The sequence below is a fragment of the Lissotriton helveticus genome, chromosome 1_1 (assembly GCF_964261635.1).
Source record: "Lissotriton helveticus chromosome 1_1, aLisHel1.1, whole genome shotgun sequence".
NCBI classification, from domain to species: domain Eukaryota; kingdom Metazoa; phylum Chordata; class Amphibia; order Caudata; family Salamandridae; genus Lissotriton; species Lissotriton helveticus.
In genome coordinates, this window is record NC_136057.1 from 453,013,597 (window position 1) to 453,031,312 (window position 17,716).

A 17,716-nucleotide genomic window follows, 5' to 3' on the forward strand; every position below is an offset into this window, starting at 1 on the left:
CAAGGAGTTGCCAACATGTGGGATACATATTATCCAAATAGAAGCAGTTACCTCGAGAATGTTTGTCTGTATGAGGTTCTACAAAATTACATATTCAAGAGGAACATCAAAGAAGATATTGATAAAGGAGTGTATGCTGTAATTGGAAGTGAGGGATGTCTGGTCATTTTGGGGAGGCCGGGAAGGTGGTCCAGAATATAGTCAAAATGTCTCCACCAAGCAGCGGTCGGACCAGAACCCCTTTGAGTAGTCCAAAAAGTTCAGTTAAATGACAATAGAAGGGACAGGCAACAAGAACCATCAGTCAAAGAGGGGAGGGCAAGTTCTTCCCTACCGGGTCACGTTGGGGCTCCACCGGAACTGATTGAATTGGTAGTCTACAGTGTTTCTGGATGTTTCAGACTGAAGCTGGCGTCAGCATGAGAGCACCACCATTCCGTGGCTACGTCGTGGCTATTCTGCGAGCAATCATGGCAGTCACTCCTCACCGGAAGCCTGCGGGAGTCGGGGGCCCCGGTGACTCTTGTAGAATCTTTAAGGCTGAGGGGACGCTTTCGGGAATGGGGCCCATGCCCTAGCAGTCAAGCGTCCGAGTTCCAGGGTTGCCCAGAGCCATCCTTGCAGGCCAGGCCCAAGTCTGTGGAGGCGACCGCCATTTCGTGAGCTCCGTGGCAGCCGCCTGTCACTGTTCCGCAAGAGTGGGTGCAATTCAGCCGGATGGCGGGTGAGACGCTGTAGCCGCAAGAGTAGGCGAAACTCAACCGGCTGAGTGAGGCACTGTGCCGCAAGAGCGGGCGTAACTCAGCTGGCCGAGCGAGGCACTGTGCCGCAAGAGTGGGCGTAACTCAGGTGGCCGAGCGAGGCACTGTGCCGCAAGAGTGGGCGTAAGTCAGCTGGCCGAGCGAGGCACTGTGCCGCAAGAGCGGGCGGAACTCAGCTTGCCGAGCGAGGCACTGTGCCGCAAGAGTGGGCGGAACTCAGCTGGCCGAGTGAGGCACTGTGCCGCAAGAGCGGGCGGAACTCAGCTGGCCGAGCGAGGCACTGTGCCGCAAGAGTGGGCGGAAGTCAGCTTGCCGAGCGAGGCACTGTGCCGCAACAGTGGGCGCAACTCAGCTGGCCGAGCGAGGCACTGTGCCGCAAGAGCGGGCGTAACTCAGGTGGCCGAGCGAGGCACTGTAGGTCTTCCTCTCACAAAGATGAAAGTCAGAGTGAGGAAACAAGGAGGGGTTTTCATCATTTGGGACAAAAAAAAAAGTTCTAAACCAATGAAAAGTGTTATTTTTAGGTCACATGACCTAGCCTTACATCATTAGGAAACCAAAAGTGAAATGAACCAATGAAAATTTTTATTAACAAGTCACATGACCTGTTATGCTTACGTTACGCGCTCCGCTCTGCGCCCCGGATCGCTTCCGGGAAGCTGCGCTTCGCGCATCGGGTGAGCTAACGCAGCGGGTCATATGACGCATTACGCGACAACGCGATACTACAATAATTCTGGATGTTACAGACTGAAGCTGGCGTCAGCATGAGAGCACCCCGTGGCTACGTCGTGACCGTTCCGCGAGCAATCATGGCAGTCGCTCCCCACCGGAAGTCTGCGGGAGTCGGGGGCCCCGGTGACTCTTGTAGAATCTTCAAGGCTGAGGGGACGCTTTTGGTAATGGGGCCCATGCCCTAGCAGTCAAGCGTCCGAGTTCCAGGGTTGCCCAGAGCCATTCTTGCAGGCCAGGCCCAAGTCTGTGGAGCCGATCGCCATTTCGTGAGCTCCGTGGCAGCCGCCTGTCGCTGTACCGCAAGAGTGGGTGCAATTCAGCCGGATGGCGGGTGAGACGTTGTAATAGCAAGAGCAGGCTCAACTCAGCTGGCCGAGAGAGGCACTGTGCCGCAAGAGTGGGCGTAAGTCAGCTGCCGAGTGAAGCGCTGGGGTGCAGCTGAGAAACCTCCACCTGGGGAGGTGGGGGAGGCTCGTTCGCGCCGCCTCTCCCTTCCGGTGCACCCCACGCCGTCTCGTGGCGCAGGTAGGCACTGCGCCGCAAGAGTGGGCGTAACTCAGCTGCCGAGTTAAGCGCTGGGGTGCAGCTGAGAAACCTCCACCTGGGGAGGTGGGGGAGGCTCGTTCGCGCCGCCTCTTCCTTCCAGTGCACCCCACGCCGTCTCCTGGCGCAGGTATATGTGATAGTCGGACCAGGGCACCGCAGGACGTGTCTTCAGGTCAAACGGATTGTGGGACAAGGTCCAGAATGGAAGAGTCACCAAAAGGCAAAAAGTTCCGCCGGACCCCGGGAGCAGGCCGCCTATGTCGGGGGCGATCTCAAGCCACACCAGGGCAACAAGACTTGGGGAGGGGGCAGGAGCCAAGCGCCCCTTCCGAGTCCGCGCCACCACACCGCCCCTCGGGGGCCTCCGTCAAGCGGCTCAGGGAGGCACCGCAGGCAGCGGTTCTTCAGATCAGTGGTCTCACCGGCAAGGCTCCCCTCCGTCAGCAGCGATCGTTGGCGCTGTGGTTTCGGCCGGAGACCCCGCATAGTCAACGCCCCGGCCTCTCCATCTCGTAGGCCGCAGAGTAGTCGGGGAGAAATCCTGGGAACGGCGGCATGTATTTGGATCGATGTTGCAGCAGGCTGCCATGTAAATAGTTATTTAATAAAACGTTTTACCCTGTTACTTTGCTGGTGTGTTGTATATATTTATAATATTTGCATAGGGCTTGTCGTTATTTTGGGCGGGGTGGGCGGCGGAGCCGAGCTGTCTTGCAGCCATCATGGCGTCGAGCTCGGTTCCTCTCACTTGTTTCATATTTCTCATGAGGGGTTGTTCCTAATGTTTCTATTTTAGCGAGGTGAAAAAGAGATCCCATTAGTGGCCTACTGATTTTGCTTGATTCCTTTTGTTTTTTCTAACGATTTTTCACTATCTGCAAAGACTAAACAGAGTATTGCGACTATGTGCTTGTTTATAAATAGAGAATGAACCAAAGAGAAGCAATTCCAAAACAGTAAATGCTTGGATAACAATCAATCAAATGGAGAGGGAAGCAGGCACGACGGATTACAACGGGGGCAAAGGCCTGCGTTACCTACTCTTCACTATCTGCAAAGAGAGAATACTCCTAAAAGAAAAGAGGGGGGGGGGCAGCGTTCAAAGCACATCAGCGTGCATAAACATGAAAATGTTTTTACCTACCACGTACTTGACATTTTAAAGCTTTTGATATTTGCTAATAAAAAAACATTGAAATTCACTGAAAAAACCATAGGTTATAGACCATATATAGTTGGGAATTAGCATTTACAAAACCTTGAAAATTCACTGAAAAAACCATGGGTTATAGACCATATATAGTTAGCAATTAGCATTTACAAAACCTTATTTTACTCACACAAAACCATTGAAATTCCATATATAGTTAGTTGCACTAACTATATATCGCGCACCCGCAATCCACTGCTGATGATGTCACATATTACATCATTCATGACATGGTCAGTGACATCACTGATGACATCACTGATGACATCTCAAATGACATCACTGATGACATCACTGATGACATCTCAAATGACATCACTGATGACATCACTGATAACATCTCAAATGACATCACTGATAACATCTCAAATGACATCACTGATGGCATCACTGATGACATCTCAAATGACATCACTGATGACATCTCATTTGACATCAATGGTCACATCACTGATGATATCATTCATGTGACAATACAATGCATCTCCTCACACTTTAATATAACCTCTGTTACACCCAGTGTTAAATACAGAATATAATTTTTTAAACCATTGACACACCAATACTAGTTACTACATACGTACTGATTCCTACGTCTACACACACATTCACTCATTCACCCATACAATCATTCATACATACAATCACTCATCTTTACAACACTATCATATGCACTCATACACCTATACAGACACTCACACTCTGCCACTCATCCTTGGAGTTACTCAAACACCTAGTCAGTCCTGTAAAGAATCAATCACACTTCCATTTTCTAATCTATACAGTTAAACATAGAGTACCTTACATTTTCAAACATATTCTAACACATACTTACTCTCTTATACAATCATTGATACAAGAACACATTGATCTGCACAGAGTCACACATCTCCCAGCCAGCCACACACACACTCAGTCTCCCATACAAATACTTGGACAATCAATCAATAACCCATATAGTTACTCATATAGCTACTGATCAACACATGCAGCAGTTTAGAGAATAACAGACATAATGATGCACAAATTAAGACAGTTTAGTCACTAACCCATGCATTCAGTGAGACACATTTAATCACTCACTCATACAGTCAGTCACGCACCTACTAAATCCTTCATCCAGACACTTCTACATCTACTCATTCTTCAATATGTAAAACATATTTAAAGTTTACAGAAACACACAGTCGCTGGATGATGTCATCAGTGATGTCATTTGAGATGTTATCAGTGATGTCATCAGTGATGTCATCAGTGATGTCATTTGAGATGTCATCAGTGATGTCATCAGTGATGTCATTTGAGATGTCATCAGTGATGTCATCAGTGATGTCACTGACCATGTCATGAATGATGTAATATGTGACATCATCAGCAGTGGATTGCGGGTGCGCGATATATAGTTAGTGCAGCGAACTATATATGGAATTTCAATGGTTTTGTGTGAGTAAAATAAGGTTTTGTAAATGCTAATTCCTAACTATATATGGTCTATAACCCATGGTTTTTTCAGTGAATATATATATAGAGACACATATAGACATACCCACGTATCAATAAGGTGCCATGGGGTTAATAAAAATTAAAATCAGACAGCAGAAAGACCACTACCTAGCAGGTGCTCAACGATACAAAGTATATTAGGAATGAAAGAGATGCCCGCTCATTAGTATTTTGTGCAAGAGTGACCACTGTAGATAGTGGGACACACCTCTACTGCTTTTATGGGGTTTGGAGTAGCTTACGTCTTCCCTCTCAAGAAGAAAGCAGTTAATTTTAATTGATCATTGTAGGCTACTACCACATCATTTATAGTGTGAAGTGCCTTAAATATCGATCATTTCACCATCATTGATCAATTTATATTGGGTCAGAGCCAATGTGGCTCCATCCAGCAATCAGCAGACAACACTAAACACTTACTGAGGCTGTCTTCATGTAGTATCTCTAAACTGAAAACCTGTAAACCTATGCTGAAAGGTAACATGACCTCCACTTTTTTTTGCAAACTTGATCTATGAGACACAGTATATATTTAGTTGTACATCTGAAATAATTCCCCATTCTTATGTACAACTGAACATCCTTGGTCAAGAAAGGACCTGATTACGATGTCGGTAGGAGACCGAACCGACCAACCTCAGGCGGCGCTTCCAACCTCAGGTCGCCATTTCACAACCGCCCGCAGCACAAGCTCCCATTGAGAAATAGAAGTTTGTGAACATCTATGCATCGTGTGGCAGGCACCTCAGGGATGTTCAGGGGGACGCCATAGGTGCACCCCAAGCACAGATGCGGAGGGCCAGGGGGAAAGTGGGCCCTGTTCAGGGCCCCCAATGTCGCTTTCCGACAGCCTTTCCATGTTGGAAAGGCCGGCATGGAATGGATGTCGGAAACCGACATCGGAAACCGACATCATAATCCTGATGGTGGAAACGCTGTCCTTAAGGGATTATGAGGCCATTCCGACGGACCAACTGCCTCCGATTGCCCGCATCATAATGCGTAGGTCGGACCGCATCCAACCAGCCATAGGGTGCGGTCCAAACCATATCGTAATCAGACCCAAAGTATTAATTAACAAGCTCCGTGTCTATCAAATCCACACTGCAGCAAAACAAGACCAAAGTGAAAAGATCTACCACATACAAACATCAGCAGTTGCACAAATCCAAGTGTTTTCTCCCTCTGAATGCCTTCACACTTCATTATAACCTACTCTTCTCCCATTATGAAAGAGTACAATGCTATCTCACAGATCTACCAAATCGTACTGCAGCACACCACATCTTCGGGTCAAAAAGCCTCAGCACATCATCCCTCTACTCCGTTTTACCCACTAACTCCAACTGGGTGCACATAGTTCCTTCAACATCTGCTGAACAGCAGCGGTGCGTCCATTGGGGCGTAGGGGCGTAGCCCCTCCAGCCCATGGACCCGCGGCTGCAAGTATACTGTGGTATTTATAAAATATATTTATCAGGCAGGAAATACATTTTACATTTACAGGATTCAACAATATTAACCGGCGGGAATCCGGGCAGCACCCGATTGTAACGGGAGTTCGCTGCGCAGGGGAATGGGCTGGGCCGGGCGGCGGGGCTGGTGTGTGAGTGACAGTCGAGTCCACGTCACGAGACACTGTCTGCAGGATGAGGCAGTAGGCACGCATACCAACCTATTGCGCAAGTGATGCTCGGGGCTGCAACTAGCCCGAGCATGCGCATAATAGTTCCCTCATTATGTACACTAGTGACAGGGGGGGTGCAGGAGCCCCGGCGTTAACATGGGCGACAGGGCGAGCAGGTAATGTGCCCCCCCAAGCCACAGGATTGGCTGTTCACCTTGCAGCAGGGCAGGGAAATACATTATTGGATGCCGCCAGCCGCACTGCACAATGGCCAATCACTGTCTGACTTCATGTAGTCACTCATGCAGTGATTGGCCATTTGCGGCGCTGCTGACGTAGGATCCGGTTCTTGGCTGGGCCCTGTCGGGACTTGCTTCGTGGTGTGCTGAAGTCTTCTTTTAGTGAGTATTGTTTGTTGTTTAGGAGGTTAAAAAAATAAATTTCATGAGTCAGGCGCGTTATGTGTCCGGCAGAGGGGCAGTGCTTATCCAGCGCAGCCATGTGAGTATTAATTTGGTCGGGTAGAGTTTTTACCCGAAATTCATTTCCGACAAACTGTAGCCGATTTTTCTGGATTTATATCTATATTTAGCACATATCCTCTCAATGAGCACGGATTGCACCCCCCTGCTGCCTCCAGCGAAGGCTCTCTTGTTTTGAGTGGGTTTCGGGTGGGAGAGGTAGGCTTTACAAAGTATCAGAGGCCCTCAGCCAAGGGTTTCCTTAAGAAGTAGCTTTACTCCTTTCCTTTGGAGGTTTTTATGCCCGTGTATCTTCTGTCTTTTACCATGCTTGCTTTTTTCGACGAGTGTCCCTCATTTAGTGGCAGGATGGCTGTGGAGGGTGGGCACAGTGTGTGCAAGGTTTGCCTCCCTCACTCTCACTCTATCACGGAGTGTGGCAAAGGTCAAATGATGTGGCATAGAGGAAGCTGATGGAAAGACATGGAGGACTGTCAAACACAGAGAAGTCACTCCTACTTGTAGCTCAGCTCAAGAGTAAAGATGCCCAGTTTCCTCTCCCTTCCCTCTTGAAAACACCAGATCGGACCCTTTCCCACCTAGTCGAGGTAAGTGTGCAAGCCCATGTGGAGGCACTTGATGGGGTATCATTTGAATATCATGGCGTTACAGGGATCGGAATACCTTCGGACACTCGAGAGAAAAAGTGAAAGCAGCTATTTTTTTCCGGCACCGAGAGAAGGCAGGCGTTAAACAGTGCGCATGAAGGGATGCGAGCCACCTGTCCCCAAGACGAATGATTGTTTGAACTTACCATAGTTACTTCTGAAACACAAACCTTTCGGTCATCAATCAGTCAAAAGTGGTAGGCAGTGACCATTAGGCGCTTTCATTACCACCCTGCAGCTCCCTGGTACAGGGTGACCCACATCTGTCTTCATTAGAAGTTCTCTAGCTGTAGGTAGCGAACAGATGGGTCATTATTGCATACACTGCCCTGGCCTCTGGGCCAACCTGGAGGACAGGCAAAGTCATCCTGTGCAGGACGCGCGTGTGTGCCTTACTTCAGAGCGTGCCGAATGTTGGGAGCAGCAGTGATTTATTAAAGCCTCTGTTATTTTTACCTCATCCTAGAGGGACTGTATGTGTAATTAAGCAAGAAACCGTGCCCATGCCAGGATTTAAGAGACAAGCTGGGTTTGCAGAGATGGTAAGGGGTAGCAGTGAGGACTTGAGGGTTGCAGAGAAAGCACAATGCTCAAGGGGGTTGCGAGCATACTGGTTTGGGGGAAAGAGAAAGCATGGGGGACAGCCCAGATAGCAAGGATGCTGCTCCCATGATAACATCATGGTTTTCAGTGTAAGGCAAGCTTGGATTTTTTAGGCGATTGTGTGTATAAAATATGCAGGCAACCGAAGGGCTGAAGTACGTAATCTGCAAGTGAAACGGCCGGGCTGGCGCGTGGTTGCATTATACAAATCTGAACAAACGTTTTTGCTGTAGTCTTCACCTGGAGAAGTCAAGTTTAAATTATGTCAAGCTGATTAATATTCAGATAGCATTGCGTTCCCTCATCTTGAGTTTAGTACTTCTAGTGTAGTACTTTAGTAACCCATGGTTGTATGTGTTTGCCTCCCAACCCTTTGTTATTTGGTTGGTTTGAAAAAAGATGTAATTGTCTCGTTGCTGTTTCCTGAAGATGCTTTTATCACCCTATTCGTGGCAGTATATCCAGTGGTATCGATCCGAAGTATATGATTATAATTACTGTGTATTTTTTCATATTTGCAGTTCCCCTGAAGAAGAGATATTTATCTCGAAATGCATTGGGATTTATAGCAATTTGAATGCAACCATAATCTGGCTATGTATTTGTATATTTTTGTGTTTAAAAGTTAAATGCTTACAATAATGTAATTTATGCGAAAAGTACAACAAGGTACAGACATTTGTGTTATACAAATAAATGTGATGAATAATTGAACAACTTATTAAAAAGCGAGTGTAGAAGATTATTATTATTTTTTTAAACTGTTTACAAGCAGCCAACCATTGAGGTTAGCACCAGCAGTGCAGAAAGGGTTAGTAATAATTTTGTCACTTCTTTAGATTTTTTCCTCATTAATTGGAGGTTAGCGCCCTCCTCCCGCCCTAGCACGCCCAGTCTAAAACATATTAAAAATTGAGAATACTAGAAATAAAATAGAGTGTGCAGTACAACCAACCATTTTCAGTATATCCAGCTGGGCATATCCTGGAAGTGCTCCCAGGTTGACCGCCCTCTGCCTCCCATGGCCCCTTCACCCACAAACAGGTTGTAGTTGAGGGGCATTGTAATGTTTACGCAGACACATCCGTCTAGTGTAGGGAGTGTTGTGGAGTGGAAGTGCAGCTCGAGAGGAGCGCCACCCAGGGCCTGGGGCTGTGTCAGAGGGGAACAGCGCGTACGGAATCACAATATTTATTTTCCTTTCTCAGGCAATCGAAGTAGGCATTTTATTTCTTGTCTCACAGCTTGATGCCTGTGCTGTGAAAGAAGATATTGTAATGTTTACTGGGTCTGCTTACATTAAATAATGTAAGCAAAGCTATGCCACTGTTGATAAACGAGGTCTATAATCAGAGCCGTCTCCTTTTTCACCCTTTCCGTTTGAGGGATTATTAGACTGCATGGGGAATGTGGCAGACTTTGTCTTCATTTCTCGCTCCGGTACAAGCTGTCAATTTTTCTCCCTTAGTAAAGCTGCTTGTGGAATGACCTGCCCTCCGCAAGCATGTGCTCATATTAGCTTGCCACCGTCCTTCTTCTGGCAAAGCCTCGTCTGTCAGTCCTTCAGGGCTCCCTTTCATTTCGCTCCTGCTTTTGCTTTTTGGGATTAAATGGGGTTATTTCCTTCTGTCGACTTTGGCCATTTTGCGGGATATGTTCCAATGTGTAATAATGGTTGCGTCTGGGCAGCAGGGTCTTAGTGGGGTAGAAAATAGGCCTGGGCAACAAAATAAAGTGGCCCATATTTATGAATTGGTGGTAAAAAAAAAAATGTGGCCCACATTTTCAATACGAGCACCTTTCGACTGTTTAAGGCATAATGTCTGGGTGGGGGGTGGGGAACCACATGTTTTTGTGATTGCTGCAGGCAATGTGGGTGATAATATTCAAGAAATGTGACAGTCAAATCCTTCTCTACCTAAAGGATAATTTCATTGTCACATCCCTGCCCTTCTACCCTCAAAGTGTGACTGGTCTATCCAATCATGCCACGAGATAACAGCAACCACAGCTGCACACTACTACCTATTACTGCCTTCTAGTCCTGATTTCAAGATGTTTACAATCCCAGCCCAGTGAGCCCACACACAGCCACAAAACTGGCCCACACACTGACCTCACTCTAGGCCGTCTTGAAAACCCAGCCCTTTAAATGGCGAAGCTGTATTTGACTTATACTAAAGAATTTTGTTAGTTTTTAAAGACTGTTAGGTTTCACGTTTCAATCGAGAATATTTATTGTTTCAAGTTACATCCATGCAAACTCTTGGATGTTGATATTTATTTGTAAATTGCATTTTCGGTGCACAAAATAGATGTGGGGTGTACGCAAGCGAGTCTATCTCTGCATAATACTACAAACTCTGTTTTATGCATGTATACGTTTATACGTGTTATAGTAATTTTTAAAATGTGTTTGACATCAGCTCCAGTAGGTCGCTCTGTACGTCTTTGTATAAATCAATGCCTCGTGCATCGGGCCCCAGATACACTCTCTTTGGCACTGGAGTGCGCTTCAGTTTTCTGCAGCCGATAGAGCGCACTTGAGGCTGAGTGCAAGGTCTTATGGGGCGATAGAAGCTCATGGTGACATGAATTCCTCCCAAGAGCAACTCTCCACTCAATATGTCCACAAAGTCAAAACTTGAAGAGTATATACATTTTTTATGTCTTTTTATTAAACGTATAATAAAGCCTCACAGCAAATTTCGCATCTGAGTAGCCATGTATATACAATATGTCAAGACAGCGGAGCTCTACAGTTATTCCTCCCTTGACCTCATATCTCATTTCAGATGTAACTATCCAACCCCTCATGGTCATGGTCGGGCATTCTTGGGTTCCCCTCCCCTAACATGGAAGATTGAGGCACGCATATGTTTCCCCTGTAGGTGTTCCATTTTCCCGAGGTCTTCTCCCATTTCTTAGGGCGCACTCTGCCTTCGTAAATGACTTTCTCAGACATCATGCACCAATCCATGTCTTTCTTCCATTCTGCTAGCGTTGGTGGTATAGATGCCCCCCCATCTCCGGGCCACATTCCATTTAGCGATTATTGTCCCCAAAGTTGCCCAGTTGGGCCTGCTCAAAACTATTCATTACAATCCCGCCACCCCTCCCTCCTTTTCGCATCCGCTCGCTTCCAAAAAGTAAACAATCTGTGAGGCTTTAAAATCACCTTGCATGCTTGCAGCGTGTCTCTTTTCGCCGACCAAAAACCAATTAACAAAACAAGATGCTGACACACTCCCTTTCCAAGCTACATAAACCATTCAACCCTAAGAAACATAAGGCACGCTCCCTTTCAAATATGTGTAAAGCATACAATAAATAAACACCTATAACTAAGACATGCAGCCGTTCATCTCGTATAGCCCCACATTTATTGTCCTTTAAATATAAAATTCTCTACAACATGGCTTAAAAACATTAAAAACATTGGCTGTGCAACTTCTTCTACTCCTAGAGCTGAGATTTCTATGAAAGTCTTACAGTCTGACTTCAGCACCTGAGCATAATAGGACGGAATGTATGAAGCTCTGTGGTTATACTGAATCAGAAGCTACCTATGTTATACCATCTATTAATGTAATAACTGCACTTTCACAATTGCCTTATTAACCTTCCTGCTTTCTCAAATTTGCTTGAAAATGCACGATTTTTCTTCTTTTTTTTCAAAATTTTCTTGGGGGGGGTTATCCCCCCAAACCCCCCTTTTGGGGTTCGGGCTAGCTCGCTACGCTCGCTCGCTACGGTGCTGTTTGCAAATCAGTTGGCGCCCCACCACTTTCAAATCTCACCCACCGCCCCTGCTGCTGAATAATATATATGTGGCAGTTTACCTCCCCCAAACCCAGTAACATGATGGACAAGGTCAAAAGTGCAGAATGAAGCAGAGACACAAGCAACACATTCAGCTTCAGACTGGAAGCTTTTAACGACTCAAAACCAAAGCTTCTTTAGCATAACAGAGAGGGTATATCCGACCCACAAAAATTTGAATTCTTCAGATTGTCCTGTTTTTCTTGAGGTCACTTTTCATTTATTCATCTAGTCAGCCATGGAAGATAACACTATATGTCCTAGAAAAACGTAGGTCCAACACACACGAATAATTAAAGGAAATAAAATAATACAATTCAGGGTTATCATTTAAAATGAATAGTTAGAAGTTCATCAATGAGAGTTTCAGAATTTGAGGTGCTCCTAATTTCTAACTCTGTTTTACGGGTATCCAGGCCATTTTGGACGATGCCATATTACCCCAAAGTTTGTGCAATATCGGTAGTGCAGTGCTATGTAAAATGAGCTCTATACAGCAGATGGCGTTTGTACTAATATCCCAACTTTAATGAAATCAGATTAAAATAGGTCATAACATTTGATAGCTGAATCATTAGCCCATATTTAGCAATATGATAAACATACACCACTAGCATGCCAATAATGGAGAGCATTTGCTGTAACAAAGTCAGAACTTTATAAAATGTAATTTGCGAAAAGCACAGAGAAGAGGCCTGAAAAGATTTAGAGAACTTACTTTCTGTCAAATTCTTTGTACGCACTCTGTAACCAGCTCAGAGACGGTTTGTTGCGACTATTCAGCCCATAGTGAAAATAAACAATGGTGTAATCGTTCTCCACATAACGATCCAGTGTATACTTCAAGTACCTAGAGAAGGAGACAGTCACATAGCATTAGGTTCTTCACTGGATATACAGGTATTTTGCCATGAAACTAAGGATGTATTCGCTACCTGAATTTTCTTTTACTGTCTACAAGCAAAACTCAGTAAACTATTTTTAGGTCTCGCGACCTATCGATGCGCGCATGCGCATCGAGCGGAGCGAGAATTCAAGCGTCAAAATCATGAAACCACCAGCTTTTTGCTGGCGTTTTCTTGCAGTTCATGTGAACCATGTGAGCAACATGCACGCGCATTCACGGCCAGGGCTTCTCCTCCCCTAATTATTCATTGCGGCCGGCCGTACTTTCACTTTCCCGCTTCTCCTCCCCTAATCATTCATTCCCGGCCGCTCACAGCACATCAAAGGGCTTCGCCCAGCGTGCGCTCTGCATTCTCTCCCCAGCCAGCTTCCCCCATCCCTCGCACCCCCTCCTCCTTCAGGCCCCCACCATTTGCTTCCATAGCTTGCAAAGACCTCACAGAGAGCCTTTGACGGTATTGTCCTTGCTGTTTGCAAACATCGCATGTCTGTTTTCTGCCTCAGCAGTCAGTAAGCCAGCTGGCGCTTCATGCTTTTACTGTTATTATAGTCCTTGTTCTATTTTTGTAAAATGTCCCGGTTTTTTACTTTAAAATTCTGGTCACCCTACGATATAGCCAGTCCGGCCCCAGCCCGTTCATAGCAGAGCCTGCGACCCCACTAGTTACTTCGTGGCTCGCTTCGGGTTAAAGTGTCATTAACAACAATTTACCTGAAGCTGCTGTTTATATCCTGTGTAAATGGCTCCGCCAATCAGATCAAACGATGGGTAGAGCTAAGACCAGGTTTTCAATGGACATTATTTATTATTTTGACTTTTTTTTAATTTCAAGCTGCAGTTGTTGCCGAGTGAAGTCCGGATCGGTTGTAGCTTCTGTGCGGTCTCGTTTTAAGTAAAAGAATAAGAGCAACGCTGAACATAATAAAAATGGAAGAAAGACTATACCTTACACATGTCGCACTCCAGACAGCCTTCGATGTGTCTCTTACTCGTAATTGGAAAGACTAGCTAACACCAGCACGGCGGGCGTTTCCGCGGAGCTCGCCATACGGACGGGGGCACCGCCTCACACACTTGTAGGCATGGCCTAGGCACATTCCGACCCCTGCCCAGGCTGTCACTCAAGACAGGCCCCCTGGGGCATCCGAGGTTTGGCGCTCTAAGCACCCCTCAGGGACAGAGATGGACAGACGCTTCCTCCATGCTGCCAGATTGTGGTAATATCATTTTTGGGGTGTTTGTAAATATATTGCCGTGAAAGGTCTCAAAAGAATGTTCCGATATTACTTAAATTGCTTACAAATCCCAGTGTTGCACTGAGAAAGTCCTGCTGTACGAGTTAATGGGCCAACTGCACATTCGTTGTGCAGTTTGTCAGTAGTGAGTTCTGAATCCCAGAGCAAGACTCCGTTTTATCAACCTCAGAATAATAAAGGGCTTACACGGATTTAGATAATACTGTCGGAAATCTGCCTTTTCTGCATGTCACACCAGATAGCTCCCCAGTTCCAGTGCTATGGAACTTCACGGCTGCGACCTCAAGCCACATGCATAGACAAGGAGCTACTGACTAAAACAAGCATTGGCATAGCCAATAGGTCTCGCTTGTGGGACCTTATAAGTATTTAGTTACAAGGATATTGTGCTGCAAAACAAAATACTTATAAGGTCCCACAAGCGAGACCTATTGGCTATGCCAATGCTTGTTATATCTACAATATACTGTTGTACCAAGCATCACTGTACATTTATATTCAAGAGACTTACTCATGAGCACAGTGTAGTACTATGTAGATCAGAGGGGGGTATTTAGAGTTTGGCAGGTGCCCTGCCTGCTCTATTTAGAGTGTAGAAGCATTAATACACTCAAAATAGTATGGACGGAACCCACATCTATTTTTGACATATGTCCTGCATGATGAAGTCTTGTTCCAGGGGTCCCTGGGCATCGAAGGGTTATGGGGCCACAACTGTGCCAACTGATGTTGTTCATCACTGGCTCTGTGGGGCCCCGTAGTTTGTATTATTGGCACCCCACATTGAAAACCAAGCATAATTCCTTTACTGTCAAGGTAGAGATGGAAGAGCAGTATAAAGGCTCCCTCATGGAGGTGATGTGGATTGAAAACTCAGAACTCAGTAACACACATTATATGAATCAATAAATCACTGTCCAACAGGACTTTTAAACATGTTTTAAAAATAAAAAGTATATCAGTGCTCACAAGTTAAATACTATGCAAAGAATCACAAACAAATAAAATACAGTTGGCAAAACAGTATGCAAGCAGTGATCATAATGGCAATATATGAACCAGTACTTTAAAGTCCTTCTATATGAAATTGGGTTACTGGTTAAGGGGAGTGAAACTTTAGTCAAGCAGCAACCACATTTCCTGTCAGGATGAAGTCATAAGCATACCCCAAATTACCCAGTGCTTAACCTTCTGGTAGCTTGGCACAAAGCAGACACATTAACTTAGAGGCAATGTGTAAAGTTTGTATGCAGCACTACAAACAGTAATCAAGTGAAAATACAACACAAGATAAAAAGTAAAAATTCATAAAGTAAATTGTAAAAAATGATTTGGGACCAAAACAACAGAAATACAATCAGTAGAAACGGAGATACGCAATCTTAACGTTTTAAGTGAAAATAGTGGCTAGAAGCACAAAGCACCAACTGTGGTTATCTGGTAACGCCCGACAGTGCAAAGTCTCAAGTACAGGCCAGCTGTGATGGAGCTTAGGATGAGTATAGGGACCAAGTTAGGCCAGCTGAACAAAGAACCTTAAATCCTGGTTTGAGGAGCATTGCGAGATCCTGTGTCTAAGATGCGCCATTCATCACGGTTCCAAAGAAGCTGCAGGGATGCAATGTGGAGTCCTGCACTGTTGTTGAAGATGCCGCCGCCAAGAGGCTTGCACTGCGGCGGCCTGCGCTGCAGAGGCCTGCGTCAAGGATTCACCAAGCAGCAGTGATTCAGAGTAAGCTGCAGACTGCAATGCTCTAGTGTGGCTGTGCCAGGAAGGTGTCACGCAGTGGCGGTTCCAAAGCCTCTGCCAGGAGATGCGTCGCTCTGCATCTGTTCTGCTGACAAGACCACAGCTGGACTTGCAGCGCTCGGGTGCTGGAGTCAAGGGGGCTGGAGCCTTTTCAGTCTCTGAGGCTCTAATAAGGAGGTCAGCCTTTGGAGTGACTCCAGTAGTCCTGGGTTCAACATGCAGGTCCAGTCCATTTTACTCAGGCAGGAGGGCAGCAGGGCAACAGAGTAGCAGTCCTTGCAGAGCAGCACATCAGCCCTTCTGAGTCTTCCACAGGTCCAGAGGTGCACTGGAGAATTGAGTCTGAGGATGCATGAATTATACCTGGTGCTCTCTTTGAAGTCAGACAAGGTTCTGGAGGTTTCCACCCCTAGAGGTGCTTGGAACTTCCTGCCACCCTGCCCTGGTCCCAGCTGCTCTATGGTCATAAAAGATGAGTGTCAAACTCTTATTGAGTGTGCTCTGGCAGAGTCTTTGTGATGTGCAAGTGTGGTAGGTGACAGCTCCTCCACCTCCTCAAGTTCGAAATGGCCCATCCTGCCAACATCTCTTTTCCTTTGTCTCACTATCTGGGACCAATACACAACTGCCAGTTACTCCCAGTCATGTGATGCAGTCTACAGGCACCAAATGGTTAGGACAAGAAATGACAACTTTGTAATAGTAAAACGTTCAGAATTATGAAATAAAATCCGACTTTCCAATTAACACCTTGGGTGCTTCCCAGATTTTTCCCCTGTGCTGAACCTTATTGATTCCCATTGTTCATGACGAGCTCAGCTCGTCATGAGCGCCCTAGAGGTATACCTCATGACGAGCTGAGCTCGTCATGAGCATGGAAGGGGTTAAAGAAGATTTTAAATTACAATTCTTTAGATGCCAAAGTTGACATTCTTACTTGCTCCTGATGGAAAGTTAGAACTTTTACATATAATAAGGTGACCCCAGGCCTTGAGTAATAAAGAACACATGTAAGAGTTTCTCACTACCAGGACATGTAAAACCTAACATGTCATGTCCAACTTTTTAAATATGCTGCACCCTGCCCTCTGGGCTATTACGGCCAACCCTGTGGGTGACTTAAACGTATTAAAAAGTAAATGTTAGTCCTGGCAAGAGGTTTATCTTGCCATGTCGAAATGGCAGTTTAAAACAGCACACACAAGCTGCAATGGCAGGCCTGAGACATGTTTAAAAGGCTACCTAAGTGGGTAGCACAATCTATGCTGCAGGTCCACTAGTAGCATTTAATCTACAGGCCCCAGGTACAGGTAGTACCACTTTACTAGGGGCTTAGAAGTAAATACAATGTGCCTGTTGGGTGTAAGCCAAATGTTAACATTTTTAAAGTAGAGATCACAAGCTCTTTAGCACGGAATAGCAGTGGTAAGGTGTGCAGGGTACTACAGCCAGCAACTACGAATTCAGCAAAACCAGGTGGATGGAGGGAAAAAAGTTTGAGGGAAACCACACCAATTATGTCAGGTCCAACACCTTCAAATGAGGATCTTGCAATTAACCAATGAAGCACACTAGGAATAATGGAGGATTGTTGGCTTTGATAATACCTGTGACACATTAAAAAATAACCATGTTTCGAATACATTATTAAAAACCAATCTTATTTCGTTATGACACTGATTCCAAAATATTATCAGGCATTAAAACATTTCACTGAAAAATAAAACTTTTACTAAACACTCCACTAGATTGATAGGCAACATCAAAGAACCCAACTTACAAAGGCTCCACTACTACTGAATGAATGAACCGTGAATGAATGAATGAATGAATGAATTAATGAACCGTGATTTGTATAGCGCAACTT

At 45.6% G+C, this 17,716-nt stretch overlaps 1 protein-coding gene across 3 annotated transcripts in view; it reads right to left on the minus strand.

Annotated features, from left to right (window-relative positions):
- Positions 1 to 17,716, minus strand: part of ARHGAP8 (Rho GTPase activating protein 8) — a 929,058-nt gene that overhangs the window by 599,255 nt on the left and 312,087 nt on the right. For all 3 annotated transcript variants that reach the window (XM_078673848.1, XM_078673847.1, XM_078673846.1), the window contains exon 5: positions 12,655 to 12,786. In XM_078673848.1, coding sequence (XP_078529974.1) covers positions 12,655 to 12,786 — 132 coding nt within the window. The remainder of the gene's footprint in view (positions 1 to 12,654; positions 12,787 to 17,716) is intronic.